This window comes from Urtica dioica, chromosome 8 (genome assembly GCF_054948205.1).
Source record: "Urtica dioica subsp. dioica isolate 48M chromosome 8, U.dioica_male_clone48M_v1_H2, whole genome shotgun sequence".
In the NCBI taxonomy this organism is placed as follows: Eukaryota; Viridiplantae; Streptophyta; class Magnoliopsida; order Rosales; family Urticaceae; genus Urtica; species Urtica dioica.
Window position 1 is genome coordinate 36,465,902 of NC_142763.1, and position 14,688 is coordinate 36,480,589.

At 35.1% G+C, this 14,688-nt stretch overlaps 1 protein-coding gene across 1 annotated transcript; it reads right to left on the reverse strand.

Annotated features, from left to right (window-relative positions):
* Positions 1 to 10,313: 10,313 nt before the first annotated feature.
* On the reverse strand, positions 10,314 to 12,528 carry LOC149389582 (uncharacterized). Its single transcript, XM_089622671.1, has 6 exons — positions 12,353 to 12,528; positions 12,022 to 12,109; positions 11,643 to 11,889; positions 11,452 to 11,558; positions 11,147 to 11,363; positions 10,314 to 10,348 (listed from the first exon to the last, which is right to left on the reverse strand). Exons 1-6 carry the CDS (start codon positions 12,526 to 12,528, stop codon positions 10,314 to 10,316), a joined length of 870 nt encoding a protein of 289 aa, XP_089478797.1.
* Positions 12,529 to 14,688: the final 2,160 nt, after the last annotated feature.

Below are 14,688 nucleotides of genomic sequence, written 5' to 3' on the forward strand. Positions count from 1 at the left end.
CTAAGAGAGGACTTCGCCAAGGGTGTCCCCTTTCACCCTACTTATTTCTCTTATGTGCGGAGGGATTCTCCGCTCTTATTCGGGGCCAAGAAAGGTTAGGTCTCTTGAAGGGTTTCTCTTGTTGTACCGGGGCTCATTTGATTTCTCATCTCATGTTCGTCGATGATAGCCTCTTTTTTTGTGAAGCGAATGAAAGGAATTGTCGCGCTATCCGATCCATGCTGGAAGTTTACGAGCGGGGTTCGGGACAAACGGTGAACCTTGAGAAGTCTATGTTTTGTTGCTCTCAAAATGTCGAAGATGAGGGAGTGGTGGAGTTTTCTAGTTGGCTTGGGATCCCGTACACCCCAGAGCTAGAGAGCTACCTAGGCCTTCCGGTCCGCGTGGGTAGAATGAAAGTCTTGGTTTTTAGCAATATTACGAACCGAGTTCAAAAGCAACTACGGTCGTGGTGGGCAAAAATCTTTTTGTCGGGTTATCTTGAGGTTCTTATTAAAGCGGTGGTCCAAACAATTCCATCCTACTCTATGAGTCTTTTCAAGCTTCCGACTACTATTATCAACGAGATTCATAGTCTTATTGCAAGGTTTTGGTGAGGTGGCTCGGAGGATAAGCGGAAAATTCATTGAAAACGGTGGGAGCTCATTGCGATGCCTAAAAGCGAGGGTGGGTTAATTTCAACCGCTCGCTTGTAGGCCGTCAAATGTGGCGTATGATCCAATTTTCGGATTGCTTGATGAAACGAGTGCTCAAGGCAAAGTATTTCCCGAACTCGTCGGTGCTCGATTTTCGGAGCAAGAATCACTTTTCTCATTTGGGGAAAAGCCTTTGTTGGGCTTTGGAGTTACTTCGGAAGGGCTTGAGATGACGAGTGGGCGAGGATAACTTGAGAGCTTTCGACACCCCGTGGATTCCGATAGCCCGGGCTTTTACTCTCACATCTCCCAAAACGGATGACGACTTGTCGTGGCGAGTGGCGGATTTTATGACTCCGAGGGGTTGGAATCAAGAGCTATTGGAGATGTTTCTCTCCCCCTACGATGTTGAGGCAGTTTGTCGTATCCCAATTAGTAGACATGGTGGGGCCAATAGATTGGTGTGGCATTTTGAGGAAAATGGCCACTACTCGGTTCGTTCCGGGTATCGCCTAGCGAGAATGGAGATTAAAGGTGGCCCATCTTGTTCGAATGGAGATGAAGCTCGTTGGTGGTCCAAGATGTGGGCGACGCCAATCCCTCCAAATATCAAGCATTTGTTGTGGCGAGTTTGGTTCGAGGCAATCCCGTTGATGGGAAATCTAAGAAAACGCGGCATCAAGTGCCTCCCATTATGTGAGCATTGTGGGGAGCTCCTGGAGAGTGCGGTGCATGCAGTGTGGGGTTGTATTCATGCTCAGGGCATATGGCGTGCCTCGGTTTCGCAGCATTGGGTGGGAAAAACAGGTCCCCTCTCCTTTAAAGATATCTGTTACCTAGCAGCTTCCTTTCTATTGTGTGACCACTTTGAGCTGTTTTGTGGGTCGGTGTGGGCAGCTTGGACGGACCGAAATGCGCGCCTCTTTGAACACGCGATGAAGCCGCCAAAAATGTGTGCCAATGAGGTCGAGGGTTGGATTGAAAATTTCAAGTCCCATTCCTTGTCGGTGGAACGGACCGAGAAAGATAACAAGACCGGGGCTGAGTTCTGGGCGAGACCCGGGAGGGGTGAGCTGAAACTAAACGTGGACGCGGCTTGGGAGGAGGGAACGAGCCAAGCTTCAGTCGGAGGAGTCGTACATGACCACAATGGCGGGGTGGTGGGTGTGATGGCCAAGGCTTTGGTTTGGGTTGATTCCGCTCTAACAGCGGAGTGCTGTATGATCAGAGAAGGTCTCCGGTTTGCGAAGGAGAGAGGCTGGCGCATCTCAGTGGTAGAATCAGAATGTCTCCGTGCGACACAGCTGATCAATGGCGAGCAAGTTTTTGGGCGCCAAGGGACGATTGTTGCGGATATCTGCTCGGAACTGAGATATTTTAATCCCCAGGAAATGCAATGAAACGGCCAATACGGTTGCGTAATTTCGTTTAAGATCTTTGGCTTTTGATGTAGAATTTTTTCTTTGGCCACAGTGGCTAAATACCTGCATTGAAGAGGATTTTAATGCCTCATGTTAAGGCTTTTTGAAATTCAAAGCTTTCCCTAAAAAAAAAACCATCACACTTTTATTATTCTTTCACCGTTATTGATATTTTTCAACATAATTTGAGCACCAATTTTTCATTCAACTAAGCTCAGATTTTGGCAATTGAATATTCAATCTTATACTTCTCTCTACGAAGATTACAAATATCCTGAAATTATTACACTCCGATGAGTAGACCCCACTCGATCATTTGCCACAAATTAACCAATTACAAAGTATTACATACTTTAATTCCAACATTAATTTTGTTTCTTTCTTGAAGAAAAAGAAATTTAACCGTTTCCAACTCTAAAAACCGTCATTACACATAATGAACTCCTTTAAGACTGAAAAAAGCTTGACTTTATTATAAGCCAATTAAAATATATAAGAGAATATAGAGAACCAAGTTTTGAGTACTCAAAAAATTCAGAAGTGTAATATTCGTTGTTCTATTTCTTTGTTCAATCAATATTAAAATATTACCTTGAATGAGATATACTAATATTTTCTATGCAATACTTGGTGAAAGTCTACCATTCTAGATGGTTTCAAAAGACCGGGAATTACTAGCTAAAGCACCATCCAAATTGGTATCATAATTAGCACATCTTCATAAAATAATAAGGTATTTCTAAATGCAAAAGTGAAGTGACCTACTTTTAATTTTTCACACCAATCAGTTCTTGGACCCCATTTCGCTCTAATAGTCTCATTCAACATCCCCATGCTTGAATTTAATTACAAATCATATAGTCATGATCTTCATGCCTAAATGTGGCCCAAATATAGCAATTGTTCCACGTGAATAATTTCTAAAGAAGGGCTGATATATGAGAGTAAACTATAACGTCAGTTGAATTTCAAACAAACATGAAGTCGCATACGTTTATAATTTAGTCGAATAATGTAACTGCAAAATATTTTCAAACATGTTAAGCTAATTCAATTCGAATCAGCTTGGTAACTTTTATATTTTTTGTTGTTGCAAGAGAACTATTTTTTTTAGGGTATAAAGCATCCATTTTATAATTCGACCTCGTCAATTATATGTATAAATACACTGTATCAAATTTCAGGGCTGCTTCACAACTTTTCATCATTGAAGAGAAAATATACCACTTTTGTGTATTTTATTAAAAACTTGGTGTTTAAGAAATGTTTGTCAACTTATTAAATAACTATATATAAATAAATCATCCATGGGGACAAAAACTAGTGATGCATACGCATGCACATAGCACAATTTATATTTATAGATCTAGAGAGACAGGGCCGGCCCAAACTCACCGGGGGCCCTAGTCGAATCAATATTTTGGGGCCTAAAATACTAATAAAAATTTAAATTTTCAGGGTAAAAAATGTAATTTTTTTTTAAAAAATGGGTCAAAAGTATAAATTTTTAGGATAAAAAATGTAATTTTTTTAAAAAATAGGCAAAAAGTGTAAATTTTTGGGGCCCATCTACATATGGGGCCCTAGGCCTGGGCCTAGCCCGCCTTAGCCCAGGGCCGGCACTGTAGAGAGAGAGAGAGAGAGAGAGAGAGAGAGAGACTTTTTCATGGTCTAGATTAGAGAAAAATTGGATAAGACACAAATATGATAACATTATATCGACCGACTAAAATATATGATATGTTGGTTCTAAGTGGGGGAAGTATTATAGGGTCCAATTGAGATGTCATTTTGGTTTCACAACAGAGTTATAATAACCAGAAAACGTCACAGTCTACTTTCTCTCTCAACTTCATATTGTTTGTGTTCATAATCATCAATCCACATGTCGACTATATATATAACTTCATATTGTTTGTGTTCATAATTATCAATCAAATATATTTATATATAAAGTCTAGCCAACGTTTTGTAAATTTTATGCAAATAACCACGTTCATATATTTATACGTGTAAATTGACGTAAATACCACACCTTTTTATTTTGATGAAAGGGCAAATCAGGAATGCCATGTCATTTTTATGACTATTTACCTAAAATTTACGAGCGTTGGCTATATAGCGATTCCAAACGTTTTAGTTGATTAGTTACCTTTTTATATAAATATATATATATATATATATATATATATATATCAGTAAGCCGATCTAAATTATGGCTTGAACTCGCAACTATGGCTGAGCCTGATTCGGTTAGATTCGGCTTTAATATGCTTTAAGAACCATGAATTTTTTGTTTTCAATTTTTTAAACCAATAACTAGACCAAATTGGTCCAAAACTCAAATTCAGTTATTCAAAATTTTCGGTTAATAAAATTCTTAAAATCGATATCCAGTTTGAAAAACCGATTTTAAAAAGAGTAATTCAATTATGAAATCGATTATACACAAAATTTGGTTATCCGATTTTAAAATTGGTTATCGGGTTCAAACCAATATATTTTCCTAAAATTTTGTATGAAGTTAGAAAAAAAAACAGTTATCCAATTTCAAAGCTGGTCATTTGGTTGAAATCGATTACATAACCGAATATAAATTTTTTATTAAACCAAAATAATTAATCTAGTTTAATAACAACGGGTCCACTTAACCAATGTGACACTGGATTTTGGTTCCGAATCGGTTTAACCTATTTTCGATTAATTTTTGTGCACCCCTAATTAAAACTACGTAAGTAAGTAGAAGTACTCATCACTTGAACTCACTTAGCCAAGCATCATAGTATCTAGTATTTTTTTTACTGACTCTGAATTTTATATGTTTTAGTGGATTGATTCTTTTTTCTTTATTTACTGACATGTCGCACCTAATGTGCTTAGGTGCGACATTTAGGTGCGACTTGTCGCACCTAATACCATTCCGCACCAGAAATGTGAATTTGTAGTAGTGTGGCACCTGTAAGAATTTTTTCATATTTCAATGATTTCTGTTTAGCTAAATCTCAAAGGAAACCCCACAAAATCTGCTATTTCAACATGAATTTAGTTGTTTTAGTGATGATTTTTCACCCATCATGACTAAATGTTACCTAAAAAAGTAGTATGTAGGTCAAACAATTGATGGAGAGCAATGTGTTTGGCTTATTTAGACCCTCTAAGCTACAATGTTAGCCTAATATTTGATTCTTTCATTCTAAGAGAAAGTTAAACAATAATTTTCATTGAATGAGGTCTGGCGACTACATATGCATGAATGCCAGGTTGTTTCTATGGCGATTAAAAGAAATATTTTTTGTAGGTAGTAACTACGAAAGTGCATGCAATTAATCGATTATGGAAATAATCTTTAGGTGAGTGAACATTGACCTTCTTTCAAGAAGGTTAGATTCCGTAACTGTGAATCATTTTTCGCTCAGATCATATCCCAGATTCCCAAAACAAAAGTATTTAGACATATCTGTATCTAGCTATTAACGAATGAGTCCCGATAATTAAAAACCTAGAAGTCCGTGACCACTTCATAATTTAGATCAATTCTCACTATGACCATCATAGCGACTCTGGTTAGTGTGCCGGAACGGTTCTTTAAACGACACATCAACAACCAAAGTCTGTTCCACTACTACAAATCAAGGAATAGAAGTCGTTATATATACGTCGCTTACTTATTTGAGCGACGCTCAAAATAATTTATTTGAGGTGGGATGATGTGGCGAGCAAAGGAAGGACCACCTGGCTGAAACGGTGTGTCGCCTCCCCAAAAAGTGACGCATGGTGCAATATTTTGCACATAGAGAGATAGTGGGGCGTCGCTTATTTTTTAAATGACGCACAAAATTAAGCGGTCCAATAAGATATGGACACATAGAAGATGTTAGAAGCGTGGGCGCTGCTTCTTTTTTCTAATAACGCCACAATATAATTGAAAATAAAATAACGCCAAAGTTATTGATGGGCTTTTACAGTGCAGTCCACTAGAGCAAAAATGTTATGTATAATAAAACTCTAACTTTTCACTTTTTCCACCTCAAAACCATCTCTCTCTCTCTCTCTCTCTCTCTCTCTCTCTCTCTCTTATGTTCACCTTCCACACTTAAATATTCCAGCCTACTTCTCCGGTGGCGAACACCACCACCAACCCACCTCCTTCACTCTACTGCGAAACTCTCCCTCTGTGAACGATTGCGGTACTGGTGCAGTTTCTTCTCTCTCGCTCAACCTCCTTCGACCATCACCGACTCCGCCGTGTTCTTTGTCTCTCTCTTCGTCATCTTCTCTGAGTTGTTTTTTCTTTTCCTTAAAGTGGTTTGATTTTTTTTACTGATGATGCTTTTTCACTAATCACGATTGATTTTTGTTTTGTGTACTTGTCTTCAACCGTCTCGAGCCCATACCGACGATCACACTGTTTACAGTTTCTTTTTTCGCATTCATCTTTTTTTTTTTTTTTTTTTTTTTTTTTTTTTTTTTTTTTTTTTCCATTTCTTGGATGACCTCTTTTATTTTTCTCATCTAATAAGGGTTTTGAATTTGTTGTCTTTCTTTTTTTCGGTTTTCAAGGGAACCTGATTTTCGACGTCCACGTGCGTAGCGCGGATATCCCTATCTTCGACGAGATCTGACCGACTCGTATTTGTTATGGATTTTTTTCCCCAGATTATGACTTTTTGTTAAGTGATTAGATGATTGTTCAATCTTCAATGGTTTGTTTAGTGATTTTTTTTTTGTTGGAATGGGTTCTTTTCATTACTTTTGATAAATGCTTATTATTTTTTAACGTGCTGTTGAAAGCCGGGAATATTTTTTTAATTTTTTTTATTATTTTGGGCGTCGCTTCTATCTTGATTGACGCCCAAACAAACACACACCATATTCTGACGTGGCATCCACGTGGAGCATTGCTTAAATAAAAGAGACGCTAGACCTTTGGGCGTCACTGGCATTTGCGTCGCTCAAAAAGCGACGCCCAAAATATATCACGTCGCTTTTTGAGTGACGCTAAATAGGCTTTTTGTAGTAGTGTTCAGACCGTATACAGACCAACTGTATAGAATGCTGTGATCAACATTCACTTGTGTTCCACATATGTGATTATGTGATTTTAGATCTAGCTGTCCAGGCATGGATCAATCACCGACCAAATTTTAGTTCACCGCCCGAACTTAGATGTCTACCATGTATTTCAGTTTAATACGGAGACTAAAGATCAGATGAATGTTGATAAATCTATAATAGAAATAAAGCTTTCGATTCATATAGATAAAAATGTCATAACTTAATGTTATTGATAATTTCAGCGTCTCTATCAAAAGACTCCTCGAGGAAGTCCTTAACCCACTCCACAACCCGCCCATCTTCAAATTTTAGTTTCATGTTGGTATCTTTCATGATGGGAAAAAGTTAAAAGTGTCAAAATTTTCAATTCAGACATTAGTGCAAATAAATAATAGGGGTCAAGCGATCAAAGCAGTAAAGTTCAAGAATCAGTGGAAATAGGTCAATACATATAGAGAATAAGTGGTGAAAAGGGAGAAGTGAAAGTTTAAGAATCAGTGGAAATAGGTCAATAGATATAGAGAATGAGTAATGGAAACAGAGAAGTGAGGCTGGCTCATATGAAGTAGTAAAGGTGGTCATATTGGATCCCGTAAGACCCTGCCCGTTTTATTTGTACCATCTCAAAAGCGGGAGAAAACTTTTTTTTTTTTTTTTTTGTTTTTTGTATTTTGTTTTTTGTTTTTTGTTTTTTTTTTTCTGAAAATGATTTTCAAACTTTTGTCTCGGTACCATACACATATGGGATGGAAATAAGATCTATGTTTAGTCTTGTTTAGTACTATTTTATTTTATTTTTTCAATTTATATATATATATATATATATATATATATTTTTTTTTTTTTTTTTACTTTTGACATGTAATTAGTTACCTCAGAATAAAATTAAATATAAGAAATTCAAATGAAATATGGCTATATATGCCGTATATAATAGGATCATAAATTTCCAGTCTCGTGAAAAATGATTTCAAGAGTCTATTATTTTCCGCAAAATATGTGATAGAGTTGAGAGATTTCATTTCCAAGTTTCATATGGCTAGTTTTAGAGAGAAAAAAGGAGGAAAAAAAATGTGTTGTTTCACCTGGTATTTAGTTTATAACTAACACTTTTCATTCTTTTATAGTAAGCAATAGATTATTAAGTAGGACTGTATTAAAATATCTCATATATATTTGCTACTTAATTCAGTGTCCTCTTCTAATTATTACAATCTTACAAATTATCCTACCGAATATTAGGTCAGATGAGACTTTGTTTGTATAATCCACCCGGTTAATGATCTTTTACTAATATTTATTTTCTAGTTCTTTTTGGGTTATTATATTTTAGTGCGTTGGTCCATTTAAAATTTTACTCATTTAAAATTTGGTAATATGAAAAGAATAGTTATTATGGATAAATTTATAAAATATAAAAGTACTAAGGGTTTACATTATAATTTTTAAAAAAATTAAAGTGGAAAAAAATATATCCAAAATATTCTTTAAGAAAATGTAAAATAAAGACGAGTTTGAGCTGTAAAAACTATTCAGTGATACAAAGATGCATTTTAGATCAAAATTTTGCAATATAATGGAGATGCTCTATAGTAAATTAAATCTTAAATGTTGACATCATAACTATAATAAAAAAATGACAAAATAAAAGAAATTTGTGCTCAAAGATAAATAATAAAGGCAGTGTAGATTTTTAGCTATTTTTAAACATAAAATTGCATTTTAGTCACCGTTTACGTAATTTATGTGTATTAGCTAGGCGAATTTATTACCATTGGAAAAAAGACTTCCTTACCCCTATATAACTTCCACCATATATAAATGATATAATTAAGAAATAAAAAAGGAAAGAAATAATCTTGTAACTAATTCCTTAATTTAAGCAACTATTAATTAAATTTTTTATAAATGTACTCTCGGAAATAAAAAAAACTACATAGTGCAAATTTAAAGGAAATCAAAATTGCAAAATTAAAAATCTGAGAACGCACAAAATTATTAACGATTATTCCTTAAAAAGAAAAAGCACCAAAAACGATTATGACCGATTATTACTTAAAAGAAAAACAACAGAAACGATTATTACTGATTATTTACCGTATAAATTTGAATAAAAATTAGAAACGAAAAATCTCAAAAAATTTATTGATAATTATTATCGATTATTAACTGAAAATTTATCAGCCGCTCATACGTAAATTGAAAAAATTATCAAATCAACGTCCAATGAATGTGTCATTACGAGATTGCTATATATATTTGGAAATAAATATAAAATATATTGACTCAGCCATTCAAAATCAATTTAAATACGCTCACTAAAATGGTAACTGAATACTTATAAAAAAACGAACTAAATACCAATAAAAAAAGAAGTCACCTAACAAATTATTTGAAGGAAAAAAAAAACGAAATTACAAACTCAAACCTATAAAAAAAAAGAAAAGTAATCACGTAACAAATTATTTGAATGAAAAAACAATAAAAAAAGAAAAAGAAAATAACCACGTAACAGAAAAAAAACGAAAAATCTCAAACGTATTTTCAAATATTTTCAAATTAAATTTGTTAAAAAGAGGAAGGATAAAATTGAGATTTCAATCTACCAAAATCAATGACACGTATGCGTAATGGCTATTTTTCAAAAAAAATCTTAAACGTGTGACAAGTTGAAATTGATAAGTTTTAACTGGCTTAGTATGTTAGAAATCTCAATAATAAATGGACAATAATTTTTTTTTTTTAATATTAAGAATTACTTTATTAAAAGTAGCTTTTTATTTACAATTAAAAGTGGCTTGTTATTTACATAAACTTTGAATTGGAGAAATCTCGACACTATGTCTTCTAGCATAACAGCTAGACATTACAAAAAAAATATTATATATATATATATATATATGTATATGTATATTAAAAAAAAGAGAAAATTACTGGAATGTCCACTAAACTATGACTCGAGTCCACAATTGCCCCCTCATAAAAAAAAGTGATCGTCTGTTTAACTCTAATTCTTATTTTATGTCGAAAACAGTCATTCCGTCTAATTTTCTCTTATTCTGTTATGTTTTTGCTCGGTTTTTTTTTCCACGTGAGCTTATTTCTTGGTGTAATGTCTAAAATGTCCTTAATGAACTATCATGTTTGAGTTCGAGAATTACATAAAGCCAAAAACATTTCAAAAAATATTAGAACCTAAATCCTAAATCACCAAAACCAAACACATGAAACCTAAATCTGTAAAACACATATCGAAAAACACAAGGGAGACAAAATTGGAAGCTTCAAGCTCTGATTCATGGAGTAAGAGTTGGATTTCTGGGTTACAAGAAGAAGAGCGGTCCAAGACAAAACTTCGAAAAATGCCGATATGCAAGTGCGAACTTGTTTGCATGAGGCGTACATCTAAGACGAAATTAAATCCAGGTCTTCGGTTTTTAAGATGTTACTTATTCAAGGTATGATTCGATTAATATACTTACTGATCGTCGATGAATTGATTTGATTTTTTGTCCTGCGGTGAAGAGGGATTTTTTTTATTTTTACGAAGATGTTACAAAATCTGAAAACAATTCACCAAGCTTGTGAGATTTTTCTTATATTTTATTTTATGTGAAAGTTCTATTATGTATCATTGTTTTCTTTAGTTTCCATGTTTAAGAATTATAGATGATCAATCAAAATAAATGAAGATTGACAGAACCAAAGATGGGTGTGGTTTTTCGTATCGTCAATAATTTTCGTCATTGTTTCAGGCAAATGAACACGACGGGTGTGGTTTTTTTTCGATGGATTGACCCAGTAGACGAAGTGAATAAGGTGGTTAGGCAGAGAAATAAATTAGAATCAAATTATGTGGTCCAAGTGCAAGAAATTGGATCAGAAGTCTTTGCAAGCCAATTGAAGACTATTAGTCGAGAAATTGAACTAATTGGACATGAAGTTAGGATATAAGTCTTTGCAATATGTATAGCCTTATTATTTCCAACATAGAGAGTATTGGACGCTGCCTAGCCAACATTATAGAATTAGTACCGTTGAAGCTTTCACATAGATTGTTTAGTATCATATCGCACTTTGGAAGTTCTCTGTAAAAGGCCCTTGCCCAATGACCAGGCTCTTTATCAATCAACCATTCGTAGGCCTTCAAGTCTTCTGCCTCAATCTTAGCCATCTCTGCCCAGAAAACATCCTTTGAATATGCCTTTGCAGCAGCCATAAACTGAACTTTCAAGTGCTGACTCTTGAATACCTTGACCAACAAGTATGACATGAACTCATATAATAATAACTAGAAAGCAGTACATGCATTATCAGATCAAGTATTATAAAGTACTAACCTTAGTGAAATTATTTTTCAAATGCCTAGCACAATGTCGGTGCTCAGCACGTCTTTTTCCCTCTTCCCACATGCCACTTAAGGCTTCCTTCAATCCTTTCTGCTTGTCTGTAATAAAGGTACAGTGTAGACCATTATTGAGCTTGACATCCCATCTCAAATAATTGAGAAACCAACTCCAGCTTGACTTGCCTTCTGACTCTACAACTGCGTATGCAATGGGGAACATGCCGTTGTTAGCATCAACCCCAATTGCAGTGAGCAATTGACCAGTGTGATGGCCCTTTATGTGACAACCATCCAGTCCTATCAATGGTCTACACCCTACCAAGAAGCCATCTTTACATCCCTTGAAGCAGATATACATTCTCTTGAATAGTAATTGTCCTTCTTCTCCACGCTCTGTCTCAAACTCTACTGTTGATCCCGGGTTCGATCTCTTCAACTCAGCACCATAGTCCCACAATAACGCATACTGCTCCTTGTAACTGCCCTCTACGATTTGAGTTGCGTGCTTCCTAGTCTGGTATGCCTTATGCTTTGAGCATTAAAGGATGAGATCAGATTGTACCTTGTTCATGAAATTGGGACAAGACCATGAATCATTCTCTTGAAATGTTTGCATGTAGTTCTTCGACAGCCACTTATACGTTGCAAACCTGAGATCAAACAAGGAAATTATATAAAATAAGTCAAAAAATAAGTCTTGATCATACGTGTAAAAATAAGGAAATTATATAAATTCATACGTGTTCCTGTTACTTCTTCCACAAGTATGCTGTGGATGATAAGTCTTGATCATAAAGGTATCAGTTGAGTCGAAAAGTGATGCAAAACACGTCCATTTAAACTTCTCATCTTTACACTAAGCACTAACCCTATTCTTGTCATTCTTCTTGAACCAAATTTGTTTTCCACAGCGTATAGAATACTCCTTCATAACCTCTTTGAATGCCTTTCCATTGGGGAAAAGCATTCCCAATTTGAATGAATCCTGATTGATGTTTGCATCTTGTTCTCGAAATTCTGGAAATTCTGGCAATATATTCTTTATGTATCGGGTTCCCTTGCTATTCATCATCGTGTCTTCTTCATCACTAGATGAACTGTCCCTTCTTCTCTACATGCTCTCATCACCATCATAGTCGCTATCACCATCAACCACTTCATCATCACTTACGATTTTTTTCCCTTTACCGAGTAAGCCACCTTCTCCAGCATTCCCATCTAAAACGATATCATCTTCACTCATTTCATAACCACTTTCTTGCTCTACACCGTCTTGGTCATTGTTGACCTCTTCTTCTTCACTTCCTTCTTGGTCATTGTTCACAGGCTCATTGACCTCCACTTCAATGTTTCCTTCTTCTTCCTCATTGACCTCCACTTCAATGTTTTCTTCTTGTTCATCATTGACCTCCACTTCAATATTTCCTTCTTGCTCCTCATTCACCTCCACTTCATCATTTCCTACGTGCTCATCATTCACAGCCTCATTGACCTCCTCATTCATAGCGACTTCATCAATTCCTACTTGCTCCTCATTTCGAGCCTCATTCACACCCTCATTCATAGCCTCATTCGCTTTTTCAGTGATAAGCAGAGGAGTAGGTAAACTAGGATGACCACACCAGATGCCAACACTCTTACTATTCTTTATGATTTCCCCAATAATCTAGCAAAGATTATTATCATGATGTACATACTCGACTTCATCACTACCTACAGGTTCCAGATAGTAAACAACTCCTACTTCGTACCCAAGGTCTTCTTTCAAAACAGAATCCAACTCCACAATGCTCATTATGTCTATGTCACAGTGGTCTGCATAAATGACAGTTCCATTTACGTACTTCCAACCACGATTACCTAGTTTTACACCATGAGAGTTGACAAAAATAAGGCAACACAGTAGCTATTAATAATTGTTCAAAATTGCTCAACAACTTAAAAACTGATTAAATATCCCAACAACATGACCATACAAACTTCAAGATGTAAATCGACAAGGATGACCCATATGTACCCCATTTAAACAACATTAACATATTAAATACCTCACACCGACCAACATATTCGTAGAAATCAGAGTGCACATGTGGTCCCAAACACTAAACGTACACAAAATAACAGTGGTCCTACCCATTTCATTAATAATCGAAGAACAGAAGTTTCGAAGGTTTAAATAATGATTAAACAAATGACAAAACCTAAAACCTTACCATAATCTGGAAACGTTGGGGCTATTTCTTTTTCCTTTGGTTTTTTGCTTTGTCTCCAACGCTTCGCCGGTGATTTACTCGATTTTCTTCTCGGCGCCATCTTTAGGGTTTAGGAATTTTGTACTCAATTTCGTGATTTAGGGGTGGGTTTCCTTCAATTTGCACGAAAACAAATCTAATGAAAATAAATTAAAGAAATGAAATCACTACATTTACTATATTACCCTCAAAATATAAGAGAATGAGAGAAAATTAGACGGAAGGACTGTTTTCGACACAAAGTAAGAATTAAAGATTAAGACGATCACTTTTTTTTATGGGAGAGCAATTGTGGACCCGGGTCATAGTTCAGGGGCATTTTAATAATTTATTCCAAAAAAATTCATGAAGCCATTTTTATAGAGTATACTATATGTATTCCCATAGAAGATATTTCTTGTTCTTTTTCTTCTTCTCAACTTTCAGTTTATATATTATCATTCTTTGACTAAAAAAGTTATAAAGGAAATAACTTGTTTGTGGGTTGTGGCTACACGTACTTCGCTCTTTACGATGGTCAAACACGACCAAGCAAAGCAAAATCTTCTTTCTTTGTTAATTTTCAACTAAAAATTATGATATCGTTGAGTGGTATCTGGAACAAATCCCTACTTTTTCTCCCTATTTATTTTCAAGGGGGGACAAAACCCGTCCAATCGAAGCAACAGAATACATATTCCACTAATATAATAACGGTTGAAATTTACAATCTTGACAAAATTAATGTAATAAAATAATATACTTAACAAAAGTAATAGTGTTTATATTAGTTGGCTTCTGTTGAATATACTCGATATTCGTTTCAAACCATAACCAATTTTGATAGTTTGTTCTCTCATGTATCCCGTGGTCACTATTTTTGAAAACTTTGTGAAAAGCTTAGTATTTTTATTATACGTGTGTTCATCTCCATATATATGATTTAAAAAATACATAATGTGACTACGTGAATAAATGTTCATATCATCGACAACGTT